This window comes from Lygodium microphyllum, chromosome 22 (assembly GCF_053477565.2).
Source record: "Lygodium microphyllum isolate KBCC chromosome 22, Lygodium_microphyllum_v1.1.10, whole genome shotgun sequence".
In the NCBI taxonomy this organism is placed as follows: Eukaryota; Viridiplantae; Streptophyta; class Polypodiopsida; order Schizaeales; family Lygodiaceae; genus Lygodium; species Lygodium microphyllum.
The window spans coordinates 138,838,116-138,865,393 of record NC_141156.1 but is presented as its reverse complement, the minus strand read 5'-3'; the positions used below and the strand labels follow the sequence as shown (position 1 = coordinate 138,865,393).

The 27,278-nt window shown below is 46.7% G+C and overlaps 1 protein-coding gene across 1 annotated transcript in view; it reads right to left on the bottom strand.

Annotated features, from left to right (window-relative positions):
- The window catches only part of INDH (INDH1(iron-sulfur protein required for NADH dehydrogenase)), a 128,021-nt gene that overhangs the window by 75,583 nt on the left and 25,160 nt on the right, over positions 1–27,278 (bottom strand). The window contains exons 3-4 of the mRNA XM_087662663.1: positions 22,967–23,089; positions 22,618–22,715 (exon numbers count right to left, since the gene is read on the bottom strand). Of these exons, the coding sequence (XP_087518789.1) occupies positions 22,618–22,715; positions 22,967–23,089 (221 nt within the window). The remainder of the gene's footprint in view (positions 1–22,617; positions 22,716–22,966; positions 23,090–27,278) is intronic.

The window sequence follows — 27,278 nt, the reverse complement described above, 5'->3', positions numbered from 1 at the left end:
GGAAGCGTAGGACTGAGAGAGAGAGAGAACGCAGAGAGAGAAGAGAGAAAGAGACAGTGGACGATGAAGATCTGTTGTATAAAGAATACTGAATACAAAGATATGCAGATATATACACGGGCGCAGTGCGCTGGACTGCGTGTCTCCACCTCGACGATGCAACCTGCTGTCCACCTCGAAGTCCGCTGCAGTCTGCACTGTCTGCTGTCTGAAATCTGTGAACAGAGACAGAATCTGCGCGTCACCGGTCTGTAATCTGCGAGCAGAGAAGTGTACCAGACTGCTGAGAATGTTGGTTATTTATAGCCGACAACTGCCTGGAAATAGGGCGCCAGAAATGCCCAGTCGGCTGCATTAAATGCAGCCGACTACCTGCTGCAGGTCGGACTGCCACGTGGCAGTCCGACTGCATGCAGTCCAACTGGACTGCACCAGGCTGAAACCTCCTGCCTGGCTGTGATCTCTCTAACACTGTCAACCCCCTCTTAATGCCATGCATCTCACAAAACTTTTTAAACTCATTAGAAACATACTCACCCCCATTATCCATTCTTATAGCTTTTAACTTAAGCCCTTTCTATGTGGTAAGAAAAGCATGAAACCTTTTAAAGGCATCCAACACTTCCTTTTTGCTCTTTAACACACATACCCATGACTTTCTACTCAAATCATCAATAGAAGTGACAAAGCACTGTGCACCCCCATGTGAATTAACAGGCATAGTGCACACATCAGAGTGTACTAAATCAAGAGCATCGAGCTTCTTAACGACACCAAAGTAATAAGAAAACTTCACATACTTTCCATATATGCAATCATTACAAAAGTCAAGACCAAAGCCTTTTACATCAAATTTCCCTAAAGAGAAGAGAACCTAAAGGCCTTTTTGGCTCATATGACCAAGTCTTTTGTGCCAAAGTTTCATCTATAAATAAACTTCAGCCATCGCCAAAAACTTGCTAGGTAATGCTTCATAATGCAAATAGTACAAAGTCGCCTTTTTGCTGCCTTTAACAATAAGCATAGAACGCTTGTGGACCTTCCAAGATCCATCACCAAAGCAAGTAAAATATCCTCTTGTATCGTTACCCAGCTGACAATAGACTTTTCTTTATGCCAAGTACATATCCGACATCTTGTGTAATCAGCTCTTGGCCATTTTCAAGGGCAAAGTGAATGGTACCTACACCCTCTATCTCATATGCATAATTGTTGCCCAAGTAAACCTTGCCTAGGCAACCTGTAATATATTCAAAAAATGACTCCAAAGAGGGAGTAACATGAAAAGAGGCACCGTTGTCCACTATCCATGATTGGGACAGCCCATCATGAGCTGAAAGTAAGGCATCAATCACATCCCTTTTGGTGATGTGTATATCACTTGCTGCTGCCATAACATCTACATCATTGCATGAGGCTACAACAAGTATCTCTCCAGTGTTAGAGAGCTCTTCAATAACCACACTAGATGCAATATTTGCCTTTGCAACTTCTTTTGAGTGAGCATTGTCATCATCTTTCTTGTCCTCCTTTTTCCTTCCTTGTTGTTTCTTTCTTTCTTCTTATTTCTCGTAGTACCGACAATTAGGCCTTTTATGCCCTTTACGCCCACACTAATAGCAAGTAGCATCCTGCTAATTGCCCTTGCCTTTACTCCTACTTCTCCCTTTATTTCCTGCATTACCCCTCTTTTCTCATCTACCTCTAAGATGATAGGTTGAACCACAGCTTTCTCCATTGGACTTTCTTTTGATCTCCTCATTAAGAATAGAGCCCCTAACACAATCAAAGGTTAAAGCAGCATTGTTACTTAGTGAAACAATCAAAGACTCTCAGCTACTAGGCAAAGTCATCAACAAGAAAATAGCCTTCAATTTATCATTGAAGAGCTGTAAACCGAAGTCCTGCAACTAACTCAAAATCCCTATGAAAGCACTCAAATCCTCTGACATTGGCTTAGACTCATCCAACTCCATGTTCACAAGCTTGCGCATATACACTTGATTTATTGGACTTATATTTTCGTAAGTGTCCAACCTTTTCCATATGGCATAAGTCATATCAAGACACTTAATGTCTGTAAGTACATCATCAAATATACCCATTTCAATGTATGGAATGGCCTTCTTGTTGAGTCTAGCCCAATCCTCATCTATCATAGCTGCAGGCTTGATTTCCAAGAGAGCATCGTCACAGTCCTTGAGAAACAAAATGCCTTGCATCCTATCACACCCATATAAGTTTATACACACGGAGATCAAGGGGCTTTATACCCGAAGGGACTTTACACCCAACACACAAGGCCAGATCTTTAGTTTGCAGTTTCAGCTCTGAGTAGATGAATAAGAGCCCACACATGTCACATTGGCAAGCTATGAAGCATGTTTTTCGTTACTTATAGAGTACTAGGAATCTTAGATTGCTTTATGCCAAGGGGGGACCACTTCAACTACATGCTTACAGTGATTCAAATTGGGCTAGTGATTTTGATTCACGTCACTCTACAAGTGGAAACTATTTCTTTCTTGGCTCATCTTCCATCTCTTGACTTAGTAAGAAACAATCCATTGTTGCGACATCGTCTTGTGAAGCTACATGCAAGTCAGCTTTCACTACTACAGTTGAATGTGTATGGCGGAGACGTTTGTTGGCTGATCTTGATGTATCTGTCCAGGAGCCTACTCCTTTGTTTATATATAGTCTAAGTGCCATTGCAGTGGCACAAAACCCAGTGTTTCCTGGACACATGAAACACATAGAGATCCACTATCACTTTGTCAGATTGGGCTACATGCAGGAGATATTAGCCTTATCTACTATCCTATCACCAGCAATGTAGCAGACATCTTCACTGAAGATCTTCCTTCTGACAAATTTGAAGCATAGCAACAAAGAAATGTGTTTCTTTGCTTTTGAAACTTACAAATCGTTTCGTAAAGTATGAAACGTTTCTTTGCATAAAAAACGTGCGGAGAGGGGACCCAAAAAAAAAAACATGAGTTAGTCTATAGAAAAACAAAGGTTAATCTTAGTCTGTGGTCAATAGACAAAAAAACAACAAAAAAAATCAAAAGAAACATACATTTCGTGACTTGTCGCATGCACAGCCTATCACGCCTCCCATCTCCCTCATCTGTCTTACTCCGTTGGCCCCATCAATTGACTGCTTCTGCCCCGCCGACCATCGACAGTCCCATAGTAGCTCATCCACCTGCCCGCTTCTACCGTGTCAATAGTCCTACACCAAGTCCTACACCTGTTGGGCACGTCGCACCACCAACCTGTCATCACGCCCCCCGCTAACCCCCGTTTCTCCCACCTACCCCTCCACGCGCTACGCCTCTCCCTCCCACCAGCTCTGCACTCCATCGCACTGCCTCTCCCATGCTCTCCCCCATGCCTGGTCAACCCCTCTACCCTGTTGCTCCCCCACGCCTGGTCACCCCCCCTAGTACCTCCCCCCGCTCTAGCACCTCCCCCCCTCCCTGGTCACCCTCCCATCCTGGTACCTTCCCTAGCCCTGGTACCTACCCCATGCATGGTCCCCCCCCCCCGCCCTAGTATCTCCCCTGCACTGTCCCTCATCTCCTTCACCCTGTGGCCACCTGCTTGCAGGTCCCCCCACACCATCATTCGTGGCACCCGGCACTTCTATCGCTGTCGGAAAACAAAATCCGAAACTCCTCCCTCCATTTCCAAAGCCAACCAAAACTCCGGTTTTTGCAATTTTCATTTTTCCCATTTCTGAAGATCCATTGTACTATGCTCGAAAGAATATGGCTCTGCATTCAAGTGATTCAGCCATGCTTTCTAGGTACAAAGGCAAAGGAAGGGGAAGCAAAATGCAAATCAATCTTGGTTGATGTTGCGCAGTCTTCAAATAAGGGCACCAATGATGCAAATAATTCTAAGAAGAGGGGAAAATGCCATTATTGCAAAAAGCCAACCTCATAGAGGATGATTATGCTGATCTTACATGCAATTATGATTCTTCTATAGATGGGTCAGCCTTTAATGCAAGAGAAACTCATGGAGGATGACTATGCTTAGCCCTTTCTGGCAAAGAAGGTATCTTGTGCCAACAACACTTCTCATGCAGTTTGTAATATTGGTGAGGTGTTGAGCAAATCGCACAAATTTCTAACTTTTGGAGTTTTATATGTGCCTGGAATTACCAAGAACTTGCTTTTAGTGTCTGCTTTTGACAAAAGTGGCTTTCAGGTCATCTTTGAGGATGACAAATGCATCGTTCATGATGACAGACAGCATGATTATGCAATGAGGCTCTCTCATACTTTGTACAAGGCAATGGGTCTATTGACAAATACAAGGCAAAGCTGGTTCCAAATGGATATGCTCAAAAAAAGGGCATTGATTATGAGAAGACATTTGCTCCTACATCACGATGACCACCATTAGATGTGTGATTGCTATGGTTGCACGTTTTAGTTGGGATGTATACCAATTGGATATAAAGACAACATTTTTGAATGGAGATTTGAAGAGGATGTAGATGGTGCAAAACCTCCAGGCTGGGTCATGCAAGGCCAAGAGCACAAGGTTTGCAAGCTCAATAAAGCCTTGTATGGCTTAAAACCGGCTCCACATGCTTGGTACTCCAAGACAAATGCATTTTTGACCACACAAGGGTTCCTAAACCACCCAACTAAACCTAGCTCGAGAAGGGGGGGATTTGATCATCATCATCCTTTACGTAGATGATATGCTGCTCACTCATCCAAATAAGAGAAAAAATGCAGATTTCAACACTGAATTGCGGCCAGCTTTTCATATGTCAAATATGGGGCTGCTTCACTATTTTTTTAGGTATTCAATTCACCCAAACCCAACATGGTATGTCAAATATGGGGCTGCTTCACTATTTTTTTAGGGATTCAATTCATATGTCAAATATGGGGCTGCTTCACTATTTTTTTAGGGATTCAATTCACCCAAACCCAACATGGTATTGTTATGCCTTGGTCACAATATATTCAGAAGTTCCTACTAAGGTTTAATATGCAAGATTGTAAACCTATGAGCACACCTATGGAAACAAGGCTGAAACTTTCAATGCATGACGGCAATGATCTATCAAATGTTGCTATTTACTCTAGAGTGCCATGTAAGCAAATCTTGTCTAGGTTTTTTTTTTTTTGCAAACAAAACGTGGCTAATTATATTACTTCAGAAAAAACCTAAATACAAAGAAGTGCTCATGCTCAACAAACCAAGCTAGAGCTGGTGAAAGTTACAGATACATCATATATACAAGCCTCTCAAGGCGGTCTGGGGGGATAGGGGCAAGAAGCCATGGGGGGGAGGTGTATCGCCATCTGGGGCTGCCTGCCTGCATCACAAAGAACAGGTCCTGGCCGCCCCAAGTGCGCATGAAATGACCACAGAGCTCCTGACGAGCCCTGGACTCGCCCTGCACTTGATCCCATCGGCCTCGAAGGGAGTGGATGATGGAGGTCTAGAGCTCCGCTAGGGTCGCCTGTACTGAAGGTCTCTCTCCGTCGAAAGCCACCTGACACCGCGCCTTCCAGATATGCCAACCAATAAGACTCCCTATGATTTCCCATACCTTACAGCGGTCTGCTATGGGCTCCAATACCTGGCGGATAGGTAGAGCCTCTAAACCCACCACTGCGCACGACCCCGACTCCATCATGAATATCGTATCCTACATCCCAGCCTCATACAGAAGGTGACGGCCCTGGCTGACCGCCTGCCAACAGAAAGCACCCCAAGAGATACATCCAAGGCTAGGTGCTATGCGGCGCAGGATGTGGCATACTCCTCTCCACACGAGCTATGCCACCTACCAGGCCATCGCTAAGAGGACCTGGTTAACAACCAGGGCTCAACCGGCTAGTGAGAGGCGAGCCATGCTTCAGTAGGTCAGCTTCCTTTGAATACAATCGAGGATTGGAAGAAACTGCTGGGCGGGAGTGATGTCGAGTCCCATCTAGAACCCTAGGTACCGCACGGTCTGTCCTCTGCTCACCCATCTAAATCCCAGGTGGACGCCCCACTCCGTGCTAGACTCCGGGTCTGTGAGGAAACCAACCGACTTTCGCCAATTGATTTTTGCTCCCACTGCAGTGCAGAACACCTCAAGAGCCATCCTCACTCTCTCCAGCATCAATTTGCTGTCCTCTATGTACAGCGTTGTGTCATCTGCATACTCTAAGTCTAACAGCTCGGTCTTCTCTCTTACTGGAAGTCAGAGGCCACGTAAACCGCTCACACGTGACCTGAGGAAGTGAGGCAACGCCTCTGCAAAGAGAAGGAACAGGTACGGGGCCAGGGGAGAGCCCTATCGGACCGATCTCTCCAGCCGAAACTCCTCCCCTCGCCTCCCTCCTATGAGAACCCTGCAGGTGGCCGATCTGTAAAGTGCGGAGACTGCGGAAATCCAAGCCTGGGGAAAACCCAACCTTACCATGGTGCCCTCTAGGAAATCCCAGTCCACCCTGTCATAGGCTTTCTCAAAATCCAAGAGTAGTACGGCCAATCTCTGCCCACTGTACTAGGCCCACTCTGTCGCCTCAAAGAAGGTGAATACATTGTCTAGGATGCTCCTATCCTGGACAAAGCCTGTCTGTGTGTCATGGATGATGTTCGGAAGCAAGGGGCGTAGTCGCCTACTAATCATCTTTGCCAGTGTCTTATAGACCACTAACAATAAGATGATCGGTCTCCACTGGGAAAGCTCCAACCAGTCTCCCCCTTTGGGAAGAAGACTGATAAGGCCTGCCGATAGACTCCCTGGCATCTGTCCTGAAGTGAAAATCTCCTAAAAAGCCAACAGTAGGGTGTCCTTTACCACTTCCCAGAAGGTAGCGAAGAAAGCCTTAGAGAGACCATCCTCTCCTGGGCATTTCTGCCCATTCTGTGTATGGAAAGCCTCCTCTAATTCCTTCTCTGTGAAGGGGGCTAGGAGGAAGTGTCTCATCTCCTCTGTGACGAGGGACAGGATATTATCCCAGACCTGTTGTCTACATCGTTGTCCTCTAGCTGAGGCTATCTCCTACTGAAAAAGGTGACTATAGTAATCGGTAGCAATCTCCATCTCCTCGTCTGGGCTAGAACAGGTCCTCCCATACTAATCTCGGAGGCTGCATATCTGATCTCATGAGGTGCGAGGCTGGTGCACCTAAAAAAACTCCCTGCACATCGTATCCCCCTTCCGCGCCCAGAAAGCTGCTGAGGTGCGGAAAAAGAACTCAAAGCGCCTGTCCTCTAGGCCAACAATGGCTGCTCGCGGACGCATCTCCTATGCGTGGAGAGTGGAATCCCCTGGTGCCACCTGTAATAATCTCTGCATGGCTGCAAGGTCCCGCCGGAGTGCTCTCTCCTCCTCCCAGCTCTATTGCTTGGCCTGTATGGCTGCCTCTTGGCAAAACCTGCTCGACTCAGCTAGGGCCTCTACAACCTCCTCTGCGATCTGGCCCCTCCTGCCCCACTCTCTCGTCCAAATCTGCTCTATCTGTCTTGTCACCTCGTCCCTCCTGTAGATTGAGTCAGGGATCCGACAAGATCGTGAGTCTAGGGCAGATGCTAGGGGATCTAGTGTCAGGAGAACCGGGCACGGGCAATGATCGAACAATGTGGTGCCCGCCAACAACCCAATCTGGCCTCCCCGAGAGCCACCCCACTCTCCCAAATACCTGTCCAACTACTCCAGCAGGACTCCACCTAGCCGCCTATACCCCAAAGAGAAGTCCAGTGACCTCTCCCTCCTGTGGAAGGCAGGGTCTCTCCAAGCATCGCGTGCTCCTACTGCCAATAGAAACACCTCCCATACCTCCTGCTCCTCCCCAACCATGCCCTGGTAGTTTCTCCCTCTGCCCTGCTAGTCCTCCAAAGCCTCCATGTTGTTGAAGTCTCCTCCAACAATCCAGAAGTCCACCTCTGGGAGTCCTTCCGCGATCTCCACCCAGAACCTATTGCGTGCCCTAACCTCCGTAGGGGCATAGATATTAAGGACTCCAAGGCACGAGTCCCGAATATCCAATCTGATCCATAGGACCCTCCCTGCCACTATCGTCCCGTAGTCTCGAACACAAGCGGTAAGACTCAGACCAATAGAGGTGCATGCATCTCCACTTCTACCGTGGGCACCTATGGCATGCTCCCAGTAAGTGTGCGAGCTGCCTGGGAGTACCTTCCCTACCCGCTGGGCCTGGGTGGGGGTGAGCTTGTGCTCCTGTAGAAGTAAGATGTCGATCTGTCCGGCAAGGGCAGGCTGCAACTCCTGCCGAACAATCAATTTCCTGGAACCACGTGGCCCACTGTAGTGGAGGCTATTCACATTCCAGGATGCAAGATGTAAGCTCATGGGGAAACCTGTGACTGCCTGAACAGGCATCTGTTCGGTGTGGAGGCTGTTGATGACGAGGAGGAGCTATGAGGCATGCAGGTACGCTTTGCTGCCGGTCTGGACAACGAGCTCCATTCCCCCATGGTGGCCCTTGGCCGCACCAACGAGGTGATAGAATTTCCATGTGGTACTATCAATGCATCTATCAACCATGCTAAGAGTCGAGCCTCTGTGCAATGGTTAAAAAGGGGCGCCTGCGCCAGGGACCACTCAATCACATCCCTCGGAGCTCTCCACTGTGGAGGGGCTCGAAAGATAATGCTCAGGTAAGGGACCTCGGCACCAACCCACCAGTTAATGTCCATCATACAACCAGGCCACTGCTGTGCAAACAGTGCTAGTCCTTCTTCTCCCATCCACTGGGAGGTATGGTCCGCCATCTGACTTTTCAAATCTTCCTCTATCTGTGTCGTCGTCCACTCCCCTGAGTGAGAGGACTGAAGAAAAAAGGCGTAGTTTGGTCCATCCGGTGGTGCTAGTAGATGGACCTTGCCCCCTCCTTGACTTACAAACCACGAAGATCCCCACCTCTAGAGGTAGTGGAAACTCTCCACGCTCCACAACTCTCAAGTACGACCATGGGCCACTGCGGAAGAACTCCTGTGGCAACAGGTGTGCCTGTCTCGGGAAGGTGTGACGGGCGCCAAGGGTGGATGAGCTAGTGGCTATATGGGAGGGGGAGGACTGTTGGTGCGAAGAGAATGTAGGCGTGTATGGCTCATCACCTCCTGTGGGAGGCGGGGGGGTGGGACTGGGGGGGATCGCCTAAAATAGGTGCGGATCAGAGATGGTGCTTGGTACGGGAGGTGGTGGGGGGGAGGATGATCGAGGGATGGTGGGGTGGACAGAAGTACATGGCGGGTGTGTGTGTTGGGGGGGGGGGGGGGGGAGAGATGGGTGTGGGGGCTGTGGGGACTCAGGAGAGGTAGTCTATGGCACAGATGGTGGATGTGGGGGGCTGCAGTCCTGCCGGGTAGGGGGGGCAAGAGGGGGCTGTGGAGTGCTCTGCCGAGGAGATGTCGCACACCCACCTGCTCCCTGTTGCCAAGGCTGGGTCTGAGACGCAAGGTGCGCCCCCCCTGCTGTCTCCCTCTCTGTCGTCTCTGGACCCGTCTGAAGCCATCAGCGTCCACCTATGGGCCTGTCGGCGGAGCCACCTTGGCTTCAAAACCTAAAGGAGTGCCCGCCCGCCTCAATCTCTAGGAACTGTGGGATATTCTTGACCTCTTTCACTGCCACCCGTACCTTTGGGACTCCTATAGCTGTCACTGCATCCGCGAAGGACGCGGGAAGGATAGTGCCGAAAAGCCTTCCAAAGTCTTCCACCAACTGGCGATACTCAATTGCTAGGCTGGGGAAAAGAAGAGTGACCGGATGCCGAAGAAACCTGTTGTGGAGTGCAAATGCCTCCACAGTGAATCCCGTGTACCAAGGGACCATATGTATGACCCCCTTCGTGGACACATATGGTGAGCTGGCGAGTAACTCGCGAGCCGCGTCCGCCAAGCTAAGTCGGACCATGAAGATCCCTTGGCGGAGGGGGGGACGACGAGCAGGATGATGGCCAAGGCGGGGCGACGGGTAGGGCGGGGGCGGGGCGACGGCCAAGGCGGGGCGACGTGCAGGGCAGGGGCGACGGGCAGGGCAAGGTGGGACGTCGGACAGGACAACGACAGGCAAAGCGGAAGACTAGCAGGGGCGACAGGTAGACAAGGCGAGGGCTCAAGCGGGGAAGGGAGGGAGCGCTAGCACAGGCGACGATCGTGAGGGAGGCGGGGTAGCACCATAGCAAGTGACGTGACGGCTCAAACCAGAGGCTGTCTAGGTAAAATATCTATTAACTCAATCAAGTCGAGCTGCCAATGAAAAAGTCCTTTCAAGCGGACAATATGAATATGCACTCCTAATGAAGCATCAAAGATGAATGCATTCCTCATGGTCCAGATATGCCAACAACTCCGAAAGCATAAGAAAGAAAAGAGCACTTTCATATCAACTTGCATGAGATCCACAAACTTGGAATGTCCAAAGACCCACTCCTTTGGAAGCATCGATAGCCCAACCACTCTGAACCGAATGGCCAATAGTAGTGACCAAACCTTCTGCACCACTGGGCAAGTAAGGAACCAATGGTGGGGGGTTTCTACCAACTTCTGACAAAAGAAGTAGCAAATATTTGAAATCCTTCACTTGGAGAGCGTAGAGGCAAGAGGAAGTGCACCAATCAATTTTCGCCAAATGAAGCGTGAACACAAAACCTCGAACTCCCATGTCTCTAGTGGACTCAAGCAAAGATGAGCTGGAGAATGTGTTATACTCTATATGAATAGCAAAAAACAGCAGGCAGCCTCCATATGTGATCAGAAGCTGTAAATGCAGAATTGTCTATCTAGATCAGGCTGAACACCGCTGGGGAAGCTTGGAAACAGTGGGCAGCATGCTAAGAACGACAAGGAGGATGATAGCCACAGCTGAGACTGCAAAACACAGTGGTCAAACTGCTGCTGATAAGATGGCAACTGCTGCATACTGGAAGTGTAGGCATGGAAGGTGCTGCCAGCAGTAAGCACAAATGTACAGAGGCCTGTATTCTGTAGGCGATGGCTGGAGTCTAGATAGTCTGAAAACAGCCGCCAACTGCAAACACAAGGGTCTGAGTGATGTAGACTGATTGCAACCAACTGCAGCAAGGCTGGCATCACCATGAACTGAGGTATCCACCATTAAGGGCTGTATATAGTAGTGGAGAAGAAGGCACCAACTTAAGGAGGACCTGCAATGAATAAGATATCAGCTGAGTGTAATGCCAACCTCCTATTAACATATGTGGATCCTCCCAAAAAGAGGTTTGGCTTATGGGACAGACACTCTCTAGGAAAGTTTAGTAATTGAAACAAGAAACTGTGAGTACTCCTTCCTCTTCTTTTCCTTCAAACAATTTTGTTTTTGAAAGGTCAAAATGAAGGAAGTGCATCTTCATCGTCATCATTTCAATTTAATGCATTTAACGGACAAAAGTAACCCACACGATTTCCCACATCTACACCTATCACAAATCCATTTAATCTCCCTTTCATCCCATCCTCTTATTCCGCCGCCACATCCTTTCAGCCTCTATTAAGTGCACTGCATGTTCTCTCTCATGTAGGATCACATGCGTTTTCATTCACCACACCCGGGGGTTCTTCAAACTTAAGCATGGCCATTAGGACCTCATCTCTTCCTCAACCGAGTGGTGTCCCACCTTTTCCTCACACTTTCAGGATCCTTCCAACCTGGGTATCCCCCCCAGTCTCTCCCGAGTGTGGATCAGTTGGTGCCACAGTTTGCCTCCATGGCATTACCTAGTGGACCCTCTGATCATTATGTTGTGTCCCAACCGACATATGGGCAAGGCTTACATGTCCCAGTGCCTCTACCCCCACTGGCACCTTATCAAAACATTTATGTTCCAATGCCTCCGCATCCATCGGCACTCATTGGACACTCACAACCTATTTTTGCCTAACCACCTCTTTCCCCTTCTCTTATCAGCCACCTCCACCACCAACACCACCACCATCTTATCCTCCACATCTATCTTACCCCACATTCCTAACACCTCAAGATTCTACCTCATCTTCCGCCAAGCATGCATTCAATGACAAGATTCATTTTAACGCGTCAAACTTTACAACTTAATCGAACTTTATGACAAATGTCATTGACTCACAAAACCTATGGGATCTTCTACAAGAATTGGAACCCTAACCTAATCCCACACTTGTTCCATGCAGGGTCGTCCCCTCATGAAAGGCTAGAAATCCCTCCAGTTTGTCGAGCTGATGCAAGGCTTATTGCCTAAGCTTCATTCTCAGCTTCAGCATTTTGACTTAGCGTCAAAGCGATGGGTACACTTGACTAACTATTATGCAGCTCGGGATAGGATGCATTGAATAAATCTTGACCATGAGCTTTAAAACTTCAAAATCTCTGACTGGGATGACTTGAAAGTCAAGTTGGCTGAGTATCGATGTCTCCTTGCCGAAGTCTCTAAGAGACTCCTAAGTCCTCTGACAATCAGGTCACATTGTTTCCTGACAAGCTACCGCGTAAATACTTCAATTTTGTGTAGCTAGTGGTTTCTTTGCCCAATTTATCCACATTCTACGAATTTGAATGTCAACTATTGCACTATGCACAGCTGTTCGATCAATTTCATATTAATAATCTCTCAGAGGGGGTTCTTGTTGCTCATTCTCAGAAGGGGTAGCAAGGGAAGGGTAAACCAAATCAAACTTCAAATCAAAATCAAAATCAAGCAAGGGAATACAAGGAAACTCCTAGTCTCAACTCAAACTCGGGTGGTAGAATGTACCTAAGAAGAATAGGTATTGTCAATATTGTCAAAAGGCTGGCCATTTTGACAACCAGTGTCAATCAAAGGCAGGAGCCACAACACCAAAACCCAAGTCACGACCCCCGCCCCTCAATCGAGCAACTCCCATCAAGAAAGGCAAGGTAATAGCAAGGGGCAATGGAAAGGTCAAGCCCACATTGCCACCGGTCAGCCATCTCAGTCGACAACTTTCTCAACTCCAAGGGCTTATCTAACTAGTCTACAAAGACCTACATCGTCTTCGTAAAGACATCCGATGCAAGTCTCATCCACATCTGCGAGTTGCCTCCCGACGAGGTTACCGCAGAGACCTACTCGTCCCAGCCAAGCACATCAGCACTTGTTTGAATTCTGGACAGTGGAGCTACACATCACATGACTCCTATAGAGGACATCTTCCATACCCGAACCCCTACAATCGCGGACGGGTCCGCGTAGGAAACAACTCCTCGGTCAAGATCCCCAAGCTCAAGGTTGCGTCAATTTTCCACTGACAAGGGTTCAAATCTGGCTTTGCTGGACAATGTATACTAGGCTCCTCAGCTTGGGGTGAACTTGTTATCTATTCAATAGCTTTGCCATTTGGGGCAAGCAGTTTTCTTTACAGTGACCACAGTCGAGGTCCTTGACTCTCAAACTGGTTTAATGATCGCTCACCATGAGGCACAACCTAATGGCCTATACCACATAACCCATTTTCTTACCAAACTGACAGCTGAGGACTCCGTGTTCCATAGCTTCTAAGCATTAGCCACATCTCAGGAGCCTACGAACTATGAGCGTCTTTAGCATTTCCGCCTAGGGTATCTTGGCTATGACTCTCCTTGTGAGTTGTCTCGCAGTGGGATGGTTAAGGCCCTTCCTCGCCTGAAGCTAGCTTGAGATGTTTGTAGAGCATATCAACTCGGGAAGCAGCACTGTACCCCATTTCCTCAGCAGTCTACATATAGAGTTGAAGTGCCTCTTAGATTGATTCATGTTGATCTTTGTGGGCCCATATGCACTACTGCCTTGAACGGTACATTGTACTTATTTTTTATAGTGGATGATCATTTGAGATACATGTGGATATACTTCCTCAACAATAAGTCTGGTGCTTTTACATATTTCTCTACTTGGATGTTGTTGGTTCATAACCAAACGAGTCCTCGTGTTGGTTGCATGAGGAGTAATAGTGGTGGTAAGTTTATCTTCCACGAGTTTTCTAAGTTTGTACAACAGTATGGCATCACTCGCCAGCTCACCTCTACCAACTTCCTCTCACAGAATGGAACCGTAGAGCATAGGAACCGGACAGTCATGGAAATGGCACGCTCTATGCTATTCGCACCAAAGCTCCCTCAGCGCCTTTGGGTTGAGACTGGTAACATTGCAATGTACATCCACAAACGGTGCCCGTCAACTGCAACTCTTCCTCTCAAAAGACCTCGTACAAGGCATGCTTTGGCTCTCGGCCTATCATATCCCACTTTAAAGCTTCGGGTGTCGTACATACACACACACGCCTAATGATAAAATAGAAAATCTCACTCTCCTAGTAGAAATCAAAGCAAAGCTCAATGCTACATTTAAGATAAGAGACCTCGGTTTGTTGCCTTACTTCTTGGGAATGGAGATTGTTCAATCTAAGGGTTGTATTTTTGTTTTACAGCAGAAGTACACACTTCAGCTCATGGAACAGCTCGCTACGAATCAGACATGGCCAATAGCCACGCCTCTCAATCCTACTGTCCACTTGTCAAAGGATAACCTAGCTCAGTCGTTCAATGCGCATACCTTTAGGTTTGATGTAAGGAAATTTCTCTCCATCCTACTATCCACTTGTCGAAGGATACCCTAGCTCAGCCCTTCGATGCACATACCTATAGGTCTGTTGTAGGGAAACTTCTTTGGTTAATTCATACTAGGCCACTTAGCTTACTCACTCAGCATTCTCAATCAATATTTCACAGCACCTAGGATGCCACATTGGATTGCATGTCTTCGTGTGTTGCATTAGTTATGGTGTACTTATTCTTATGGCCTCAATTATGGTTCTAGTTTATGTTTGCAAGGGTTCTAGTTTATGTTTGCAGGGATACACTGATTCTGATTCGGTAGGAGATCCTGACACCTGGCATTCCCATGGCAGCTACCTCTTCACCTTGGGCAAGGCTCCCATTTCTTGGTCCAACCATAAGCAAGAGACAATGGTGGCTTCCACAGCCGAGGCTGAGTATAGAGCTCTCTTCGATGGCACCACTGTGACCATCTACCTGAGGAGCTTACTAGCGGTGCTTCAATTTCCTTGTGACTCTCCCACGGTTGTCTACTGCGACAACCAGAGTGCTATTGCTCTTGCAGGCAATCCAATCATCACACCACGGACACGGCATGTGGAAGTCCACTTCCACTTTTCCTGAGAACAAGTTGAGCTAGGCACTATCCACCTAGAGTTTGTGCCTTCATCAAACAATTTTGCAGCCATTTTGACCAAAGTGGTCAACCGGCCGGTTCTTCAGAACCTTTTACCCAGGATTGGCTTGGGTACACCCTTCCCTTACTTCTTCAGATTGATAGGAGAGGGTGCTTCCCTCTTGCTTTCCCTTCCAATTAGAGAGGGGGCAGCTACTTCTCTTGATAGTAACAGTGATGATACTTACAATTTTTAGACATTATTCATTCATTTATTATATTGTATTGTACTTATACACATCCATAACTTCATCCACACTATCACAATGACATGATTGTAAAAGGGCACTTGGGCAAGTGAACAATTCCCCTTTGCAAGGGCACTGTTCAAGTGGCACCATTGCATTGCATTTTACAAAAGCATGACATATTGCATCTCCCTTTGCCTTACCCCGTGCATTGGGATTTTGTTAATGTAAACATGCATATGTGCGCATTTATCCCTTTTCGGTCTTTTGGAGTAGTCAACTCTGGATCCACCATATTCATAGCATTGCACATGGCAGTTTCCAAGGCACTTCTCCATAGCTTGCTTGCTTGCTTTGCTTGTCTTGCTTGCTTCACATCTTTGCTACATTTGTGTCACCTACATCTTAGCCTTTCTCCTTTTTCACCAACACCCAAGTAATGGTAGGGATACTATGCTTATTTTGTGAAGATCTTGGGTCTGACCATTCATTACCACTCTCCCATTTAGGACACAAATACTCGAGAGGATGAAAACTGATTTGAAACCATCACTTAATCTTAAATCTATCAAAACTACAAAGCCCTCCCAAAAAAAAAAGTACATAGCTAATTCCATCCGCCTTTGCAAGACTTGGTAGGCCACTGGGCAACCGATGTACACCTTTTGTCTACTACCTTGGCCTCTTTGGGGTGATTACTTGGGCTCCCTTGGTAAGGTATCCATTACCTTTGTAGTCTTAGTAGATCATATTTCTTACAATCACTCCATCCATCAGTGAGAATGGAGCAACCATATTTTGTTCATGCGGCTTGAATAGGATCAAGGGCTCTATCAATCCTCCCTTCTCTTCGTCAATCGTTTTGGTCTTCATGTCATTGTATGTGACACCAGTCCATCCTTCACATGGACCCACATTAGCAATGGCTTTTACCATCTTCTTCCATTGCTCTTACTTTAGGACATTGAATGCAAGATCACACTCAATCACCGTGTATGCACTTTCAACATCCCCAAGCCCCTGCCTTTCTCTAAAAAAGACAACCAATCCATACACATGATCGAGAGCTTGAAAGAGAAAGAATTTCCTCCCCAATGTTGCGTAAGTCTCTACTCTTTGTCTTTTGCCGAAGCTGGATGTAGATGTGGAGCCTCCACCACCAATGGTGGAGGCCTCACCTACATTGGTTGAAGATTCACCCACATTCAATGCTTCGTCATTTAGTAGGCATAGGAGTTGGTGTCAATACACAACTTTCTCCTCTAGTGGATCCCCCTCTCGTCTAGGTCAGAATCTTGTCCACAATATTTGAAGGGATTATCTTTCATGGAGAAACTTGGATACCCCTCTCATCTAGGTGAGAATCTTGTTCACAATGTTTGAAGGGATTATCTTTCATGGAGAAACTTGCGCCCCCCCCTCTTGGAAAGATGTTGGAGAAGCTGAGGGTCACACCACTTGTGTGGTACTTTCCACAACACTTGCACATTCAATGGTAGGAGTTGGACTTCTTTGTGTCCCTTTCCACATGGATGGCGCGCAAATTGAAGGCCTTGTGCTTCTCACGGGTCATAATGCGGATGCGGGATAGAGAGACCCGAGGGAGAAATGGAAGGAGTTGGACTTCTTTGTGTCCCTTTCCACATGGATGGCGTGCAAATTGAAGGCCTTGTGCTTCTCACAGGTCATAATGCCGATGTGGGATAGAGACGCGAGGGAGAGTGAGAGAGAGAGGGAAAAAGAGATGCTTGACTCTTGAAAGTTGAAAGACAGGGAGAGGGTTGGGATAAACTTGAAAGAGCAATAGTGAGAGAGAGGGAATGGGAGAGGCTTGACTCTTCAGCCTTGAGCCTTGATAGATTGATGCTTGAAGAGAGAGGGGGTGTGACATAGAGGGGAGAGTGAGAGCTTCACGAATCACCACCAAGAATCAAGATCCAAGAGAGGGGGATGAGAATGGCAAATGCTTGTTGAATTCGTATGGAAGCATGGAGAAAAGGAGCATCTTTTGTAGATGAGGAAGAATGTGGGAGAAATGAAGAATGCAAGAATGATCAAACAATCAAAGGAGGGTCTAACAAAAGAGGGCTGCATGAAATCCAAGGGGGCTAGGGGAGGAGCACATAGCTAGAAAAGAGGGTGGGCTGAAGTATCCAAGGCTTTCAACCCCTCTAAAGTGCCACGTAGGACAACATGGAGACTTCGATGTGTAGCCAAAATGCACTTATGCCACGCAGGAACGTGCCAAATGCAGTGGATAAAACGGATCCCTACGAAAATGTATCGAACGGTACGGTACGAACAATACTGTATGACATTGGAAGGCACCTATGCTTCTTTGTAAGCTCTCTTCTCTTCTCGGGAGTCACGTTGGGGCAATATTGCACCTCATATCCTTCAATGTGCAAGACATGAGCTCAAACTTTGCTTGTCCCACTTGTTTGGTGATACGGGCACAACTTACACATCCACGCACAAGATCCTCCTCTACTTCCAGAGCGTTCAGCATGCACCTCATCCCACCAAGACCATATGTCAGTCCTACTTCCTCCGCCATTATGACCACCTTAACGAGAGCGGTTACCCCGTGCTTGGGATGTTGATCCCATGAGATGTTGAGGAAGATTGAAACTTGAGAGAGAGAGAGAGAGAGAGAGAGAGAGAGAGAGAGCTAATGGATTGAAACTTGGAGCAGCCTGTAGGCTGCAATAGATAGAGTGTCCAATCACCACTGTGTGCATGGATCATGCGGGTGCATGCACAAAGAGAGAGAGAGAGAGAGAGAGAGAGAGAGAGAGAGAGAGAGAGAGAAAGAAAGAAAGAAAGTTATAAGGTGGCCTATGAGACGAAAACGTTACATATAAAATGCTTCAGAAACTTTCTAGGTCCCAATAAAGCTACCATCTAATGCTATGATAAACTAATTTAGTAGGTACAAGGTGGTATATAGGCTGGGTACAATTCATATGTGTTCCGAGTATGGTGTGGAACTGCTCATGGAGCTTGGTCATCCTAAAATGTCCCGCATGGGTCTATCTAACATCGAGAGGCTAAGCGGGCAGGGCCCTCCGGTGGTGGCGTAGTATCCCTTGTATCCTTGACATGTGCCTCCTGCGGCAACGAGGGCCCATTGGGTGTGGGTGCCGGGCTTTGCTTCTTGCCGTGGCTATGGCTAGGGTGGTCCCCTGCGGCCGGGGAAGGTTAGTGGGGCTGGTGGGGGCTCAAGGGTGGGGATGGTAGTTGGCTCTCGGTAGAATTCTATGAGCAGGCGTTGGGTGGCTCCCTGTCTCTGCTCCGAGGTCCGGAGGAGGTCTTTGTGTGGCGCCATAATTCCAGCAAGAAGAGCCCAAGGCATCTCTGGTTCTTGAAATCCATCACTCTAGAGAGTGGTCCGAATCCTTCTTTGAACAGGCAATGGAAGCATCCCCAAATCTCATAGTACGCTGAGCACCTACATATGTAGTATTCTTCTGTCTCCGGCTCGAGCTGGCAAATTTGGCAGATCCAATCTTCTAGGGGGAGGGGATGGGCCCCGTATCAACCTTTCTCGACCCGTAGCTGGTGTGAAGATGTATGGACCTATCTGATGGCGCTTCTGACTCCATGGGACAAGTGTGTGTCCATGTAGCTTGGGCGGGTAATGAAGCCGTCCGAAGATATGTGTAGGAAGTGTTCCCAGTAGAAAGCCTGCTTTATCCCTAGGTCTTCTGTAGGGGAGTCACCCATGTCTTGGCCGTGTGTAGCTGAATGATCTCCATTCTGATGATACGGTTCACCTCCTCCCGGCTGAGCTCCAGGTGGGGGCAATCTAGGCTGTATTGTAGTGGGGGGAGGTGGTCCAGGTGTAGGCCATGTAGCCGTAGCCACGGGCATACCAGCTTTCAGTGTCCCCTTGCAGTGCTAGCTGTTTGGACGACTCCAGTGCGAGTCTGGGGTACCGATGCCGGGGCAAGTCCAATAGTCGGTGCAAGAAGGCCACTGTTTGGAAGAGGGCCTGAGCTACAATGGGCGGTGCCCCCATCTCTACTCTGATGATCTTGTGTGGCACAAAGGGCTTGCTCCAAATCATCCGTGAGATCATAAGTACCAGGAGTCTCTCCATTTGGTCCCATCCCTCATAGGTGGCCTCCTCCTGAGGCAATGGCTGGTCTTGTGTGGCCCTCCTCGTGTGGTAGAGACTGGATCCCCATATGGGAGCCTCATACAAGAGTGCTGGTGTGACTAGAGAGAGAGAGAGAGAGAGAGAGAGAGAGAGAGAGAGAGAGAGAGAGAGAGAGGTTTTGGCTGGCCGCTAGGGACAGATAGAGCTTGGAGCTGGCTGGTTTGATGGCTGAATAGTGAACAGCGAAGAAGTGGGCTGCATCTTTCTTTTCAGTGCAAAGTTCAGGTCGTTTTAAATTTCAGTCTTGACTTTGTTTGATAATTGTCACCCTTGTTGCCTTTAATTAATATAATATAAGCATCAAATATTTTATGGTTCAAAATTGATCACACTCAATAAGTCAGTCACCACCTATTCCCTTCTATCACTTTCAGCGTCACAAAGAGGTAAGTGCTGTTCCATTTCGCATCCTGTCCCATCACTTTGTGACAGCACAAAAAGTGACGTCACATTCAGATATGATGCATCCCATCACATGTTAATTTTGGGGACAGCGTTTGGGCAACCCACAAGTCCATCCTTGAGTCATATGACTCTCCAAGGTGATTTGTTGCTGAATCTCCGCCGTCATAGGGTATCGTCACTACTAGTGACATCTCTTTGGTGCCTATCAGTGGTGTTGGCACCTTGCCTCTATTGTCTAATCATCCATCGAGCTCCATTTTCGAGGCCCTACATGTTCCAAACTTGGGATTTCCCCTCCTCTTAGTTTATGGTCTTCCTAGACTCGAGTTCCGTGTTGTCTTCACCAAGCCAGCCATCTTTGTTGAAGGTCTTCTACAAAAGCCACTTTTGTGACATTTTGGCAGGAGAGGGGGCCAATATGCTCCATTTCCTTCCATTGTACAAGGTCCTCCGAGGTGATTTCTATTGTCACACCTATTTTTGATTGTGCACCCTTTATTCCACAGGTTCCATCCCATCCCCCACCATCTCCTCTAGTGGTTCCCTCATACCTCCCATCCCTTTCAAAGGGAGACGACATTGGTGATGTGGTTGTAGATTTCTTGGCCCTTGTGTTTCGAAGGGGGTTTCCCAAGATCGTGAGGATTTACTTCAAGGCTTCCAATCTACTTGGGGCCTTTCTTTCATATGGCGAACAATCTCACGTTACAGGTCTAAGGAGTGTATTAAACATGTAGAAAACCGCTTCTATGATGGTTCTTTCTACACCATATTGTTCAATGAGATCAACTTACAATTTCTTTCCCTTTGCACACTTGTGGGAGAGATCCCCACCCTTTCTTCGATACTTGCTTGCAAGTTGCCAATGGGAGATTTTGACTTTAAAGGTCCAAATATAGATGTTGGATCATTATACTTCTTCCTTGACTTGGATTCCTTCGATAACTTTTCAAGCTTGGAGCTCTCCCCTTTGGTGCAAAGGAAGTTAGATATTGCTTCTCAATACCAAAAGCTTTGGGTCTTACTCTCTTGGCCTATTTATACCCAACTAGAATTTTTCATCCCATCATATGGAGAGCATTCCTCTTGCTAAATGTGGAGATTTAGATGGGGTACACTATACCACATACATGTCTCCGTCGTGAGGACTTAAAAATGATTTGAAGTGTCCTTCATACCAATTATCTTCTAGCGATTGAGTGCAAGCAATCCTGTCTTCTCAAGCCCACTTCTCTAAGTGTGCATCCAAGTGTATTTACCAGATTTCTTATGACTTCTTCAGACTTTTGGTGATCTCTTTTAGAGATTGTGCTCCCAGCTTTTACTCTAGATCTGGCCACTTCAATGCCCATCTAGGATGTGAAAGGGGGATGTTAGCAATACATGTTGTATGCCACCTCCTAGTTGTGATCCCTATCACTAAGTCAATGGGGGATATCATGGAGATCTAATGTTTATTGTCCGTCTATGTTTGGTTTGGTCTATTTTGTCCATTGGGGCCCATTGTGTTGTGGCAGGACAATTTTTAGTCTACTCGGACATTTTAGGTTGCACTTAGAGCCTTTTTACATATAGGGCCCTACTGCTCTCTCTTTCTTGCCTTTTGTCCCAAACATCATGTTATGGATCTATCCCTCTCTCTCAGCAGCACTCTCACTTATGCATCTCCCATTGGCTCAGGGCTGCTATCTTGTATCTTGTTCATTGCTTCTACCATCCATGAAGATTCTTCACCTTGTGAGTTCTTGTCTTCGTTCCTTCTCCCAGTTCCATTCTAGCAGTATTTTGCCAATTTCCAGTCGACCATATTTGGTCTTTCCCAAATCAGCCAATTTGTCCTTAATTGCTAGCTAAACCATTTCTGGATTTTGTTTCAATAACTATATATAGACTGACAAAGTACTACACGTATCTTAAGTTCTCATTCTATATATAGGCTGACACAGTACTACATGTATCTAAAGTTCTCATTCTTAGGGTCTTGCCTTGTTGGTTCTTAAGGCTCTTCTCTCATCTTCTTTCATTCTCTGTCCACTGTACACTCACATCTGCGCCTTTTTCAAAAGTTTGGACACCCAGTTTTGCCACTACCACCCTATTTGGGTTGGACCTATTTTTGCTCCATTTTAGGTTGGCCAGTTTTTGCCTAATGCTAGCAGCTAATGCTAGCAGCTGGTTTCTTCCTCACCGCCTATTTCAAGGTCACTCACTATTGTACTTAAGTTGTCATTCTCAGGGCTGAGGACCTTCATTCTCTTTTCATTGTCCACATACCTTTGCAACTCCATTTCCATAAATTAATACATTCAAAAGCTACATCATGCTGACTTGCACCTATGTTTTTGCTTTGATCACTTTAAAGCTGAGTAATACTACAGTTGTGAACATATGTCCAAAGGGCTAATAGGATCATTGACTATTTACATTGAAAGAGTTGAAATATAATGCCATACTGAAATCAAAAGTCACATAACATTGATTGAAACAAGTTTTCTTCAAAGGTTTATCAAAGAACAAACACTGAACCAAAAAGGAAGGGCATGAACTAGAAATATAATGCACAAAGACTTGAGCTACAATACGTCCAAGGCGAATTGACAGATAATCACTAGTCTGAATTTCAAAAGCAAGTAAACCCTACCATTGGACCCCTCCAAACGACAGGTTCATCCTTCTCCATTAAGAACCCCATAGACATGCACCGCACTCCATAATTTTCCAAAGGAACCATCTTTGAAGCTACACAATGCAAAGAGTATACACTTATCATTCAGGTCTAAAAATCATAAACTTATATACTGTGTGTATGTAAGCATGTGTGCACACACACATATGCACACATTAAAATACTTCTCATCTCATGTAAGGTAGAAATTAAAACACACACATCTGTGCATGCATGTCTGCACACACACATGTATCCATACATATTAAAATACTTCTCATCTCATGTAAGGTAGAAATTAAACTTTCAAAGGAAAGAAGATTACCTGAATCCAGTTTAGGCCTCCCATGCAATTTCATCATAGTAGGAATAGAGGGTCCATAGACATCAGCATCAAGAAGGCCTACTTGCTTTCCACACTTCAAAGCCAATGCTACCGCCAAATTCACTACACCAAAGCCAAATATAAATTAATTCCTCCCTGCTACCCTCCCCTCTCTCAGCTCTACCATCTCAATTTTGTAACCTCGATTTTTCCATCCCTTCCCCCCATCTTTTTCCCTTTCTTTGAGTGTGTATGGAAGTGATCATGCATGCCCAGATAGAGATACTGTTCATTGGAGAGATCCCTGCTCATGCATGCTATTTGACCATGTCTACTAGTGCTCGTGCTTGTCCTCCTCTCTCTCCTCTGCTCTTGATCGTGCCCTTTGTGGTTGCTTCTTCTTTCCTTTGCTGCACTTTTAGGGGCTCCCCACACTCTGCAGGGCCCCCTTTTCACTTCTCATTCCTGTTTCAAATTGCTTCCCTGCTCTCTGTGTGTTCCAAGGTTTTATTGTCCTATTTTCAGCCTGTTTTTTGCTGCATGTCCTGCCACAATGAATGTGTTTGCCTTCCCTCTCCCCTCTGCTCTTGATCATGCTTCTCCTTTCCTTCAACGGGAGTAATAGGAGTTCTCTGCTGCAGGGTCCCTCTCTCCCTTTTGGTAGCTGCTTCCTACTCATTTTCTGCTCTCTGTTCAGATCATTTTTCTTTTTCTGTGCATATGCTATGTTTCACTGCCCTCTTTTCCACTCCATCTGCATGTGTGTTTCTTTTCAGTTCAGAGTGTTAGCATTCAGTGAGTTTCTGCTGTCATCTCCTGGTTGTGAGCTCTATCAAAATTTGACGCAGACATTGGAGCTCTAACAATGTGTCCTTCTCATGCATGTGTGTGTGCAGCCATTCGCTTCATTTTCAGTCTGTTCTCCCTCACATTTCCAGCCCTTCAGGGGGTGCATGCACACATGGCAGCTGTGCAGCATATTTCTACTGCAGGTTGGCCATATTATGGCATGTACGCTTTCAGCCCATCACTGGGCAATCCGCAGTGGGTCAGACATCTGGACAGCAGGCCAGCCAGTTTCTCCACCTCCATGGAGCACCGCCCATCTAGGTGGCTGCCACACATGTACCACCCTATCCATCATTATCGTCACCTTGGCTTGTCTACCCTCCTCATCATTGCCTGCATTCTCTCCCTCCTGCCTTGCATTGCTGTCCCTCCTTAACACGTGCAAGGACTTTTACTCAAGCCAAAATAATAATGAGATACAAGATCATGGCTGCACAAATTCATCCAAGTGGATATAGCAACCTATGACGGTGCAAAGTATGGCAAATCATGGAACAAATGGAATCAAGTTCAAGATTTGCTGAAAAGTCTAAACTTGGTCGAGGAAGGGCCTTCATGTAAAGAGATCTGCCAAGTTGTCTTCAGTGGGTATGTAAGACAACTCTATATCTCCACCTCGCATCTGCACACAAACATAATGATAATGAACTTCTATATGCTCTGTGTGAGCATGAAACACTAGGTTCCACAAAATGGCCAAAGCACTCTAATTGTTAATGCAAATAAGTGTCAAAGCCATCCGGTGCACGTGGAGATCTCCAGGTAGTTTGCAAAACCAACACACTCCACTATGGCTGTGAATGCTACTCTATACTCAGCCCCACAATTGGAAGTAGCAATTGTAGTTTGTTTCTTGTTCAACCAAGAAACGAGAGATGTATCCAAGGAAAATCAATTGCCACTATGAGAGACATGAGAATCTGAACATCCAGTCCAATCACTCTCTATATATCCATGCAAAGAGTGTGAAGAATGAGCCATGTAGAGAAGGTCAAGGTCCTACATACCTTTAAGATATCAAAGGACATGCTTCACTACCTGCCCATGAAGTACTTAAGGGTTGTGCATAAATCTACTCATGCTAAGAGACAACAAACTGAAGATCCGGCCTCATCTGACATAGCTAAATTAAGCATCCAACAGCCTACTAATACAAAATGGCATCAAAAGTGAATATGAAACCAAACTCCAAAAGAGTGGATATAGGCTTGTTGTAGGCCATCTCATGGGCTATGTGTTGATGCCCTTTGATCCATAATCCAAACTCCCCAAGCATTTAAACTATCATTAAATGCAATTGTTGCCCCTAGTATCCTAGGCACCAAGTGACAGTAGGGTTAGGGTTTATTTTAGGGTTTGCTATGATAGTTACACCATTAGGGTTTTATTTTATTATAAAAATACACTTTCTGCCTCATTAGCACATAAGTGTAGCATTATTCAATGTGATTGCCTTGAGCATTGTATTCTCTCTTACTCATTAACACACTACTTCTCATTCAAGATTAAGTATCATTGTGCATCAATTAATTCTTTCATTCTCATTTATTTTCCATTAAATTAATCGAACAATTGCTCCATGCCTAAGCCAATAGTGGTATCAGAGCGGTTTACCTCCATTGCCATTGCTTGAGACTATCTTCTTCACAACCATCACCATCAAAGGCCACACATAGGCCAGCTACCCTATGAGCCATTGGCCCCTACACTGACACAAGTTTCATGGCAATTGCACACAATGCCACCACATTCGCCCATTTTTTGTTGTCGCCAACACATGCACCAGCTGCAGTCGCTCCTACCTTGCTAACATTCGTTCTTTTTTTGCTACCCCTTGGAACGCCACACAGGTCACATAGTTGCCGCCTTCAAGCCAACACGACTTGGAAGCTCTTGACGAGTTGGTTGCCATGCACCCAACACATTGCTGCCCATGCACCTGTAAACCTTGTCATCACCTATTGTCTACCACAACACTGCTGGCCTCCCCATGCTACTCGCCAACCTGCCACCTCATGCCTAAAGCGCTACCTATCCATCTCTTCGACGATTGTCCCGTTCTCACATCATCACCTTTCCACTTGTTAACTGACTAGTATGCTACCATGCCTACATGACCTGTGGCCACTTTTGTCACATCAAACACTTGCCACCTCAACATAGCCTGTTAGACGCATCACTTTTTGTCTCCAACAACCTCAACAACAAAATCCATATAAAAACATTAAATGTATCATTATCTTACTTTCCAATAGGCCCTATTTCTACACACTACCCCTGCTAAGCACAAACGTGTCAGAGTCTGACAGGAGACAGAGGAGCTCTGTCAGTCCTTTAGTGGCTGTTTTCATCAGTCCACAGCCTGCGGGAGACACATGTTGGGTATTTTACTCACGCCTTACTTACGCCTACGCTCATATGGGAGTGTCGGTGATCAGTAGGACACTGGGGCACTTTTTACTCTCGGTAGGAGAGGTTTTTTCCCCCAGACTTATGGTCTTATTATCGTATGTACTTATGTGCTTATGTTACACACATTTAGGCACTTAGTGTGTGTCGGGTGTGAACACCCCCCTACAACCCTAAGGTTTAAGGGTTGTACTTTGTACTTTCAGATTACACTCATTCAGTCAATTCTCTTGGGTGTCATGCTTCAACTCTGTCTCTCTCACTCTCACACTGTCTACTGAATCTGGCTGTATCTCGATCCTCTGCTCTCACATTTGGTATCAGAGCTCAGCTCTGAACTCAGCTTCTGCCTGCAGAGTGCAAGTCTGCAGTCTGCAGCACACGCCAGTCCTGCTCCAGCGTCAGACGTCACGTCAGCACAGGTACAACCTGTCGTCAGTCCTGTCAGCAGTCAGGCGCTGTTCCTCAGCGCTGCCTCAGCACAGTACAGCTCGTCGTCAGCCTCCACCAGTACCCTGCCCGTCAGCAGTCGTCCACATCAGCAGTCGTCCGTCGGCAGTCGCTCGTCAGCTCACGAGCAGCACCACCAGTCCGCCAGGGCCCGTTTCCTGCAAACGAAGTTTCCTCTGCGCTCGTGACCAGTTTCGTGCAGGCCGAGTCAACGCCTGCTCGCGACGTGCTTCACACCGCCTGCCCTGTCCACGCGCAGCCCGCCTGCCCATCGCGACTGGTCAGCCCGTCAGACGACCTGCTCCCGCCTGCCCGCCTGTCTACGTCACGTCAGCAGCTCGCGACGTGCTTCACGCCCAGGTAAAATTTTCAAAATTATTATTATTTCAGCCCAGAATAAAATTCTGGAAGCGGCGGTTCACACGCGGTTGGCACAGATCTACTGGAAAAATAAATTTCATGCAAATTTCTGGACTGAATGGTCAGAAATTTTGGGGCTTTTGTGTATTTGGAGGACAGATGCATTTAAACTGCTGATACAGTCACAGAACGACTGTTTTTTACAGAGATTTTGGCAAAAATTTTAGGGATTTATTCATAACAA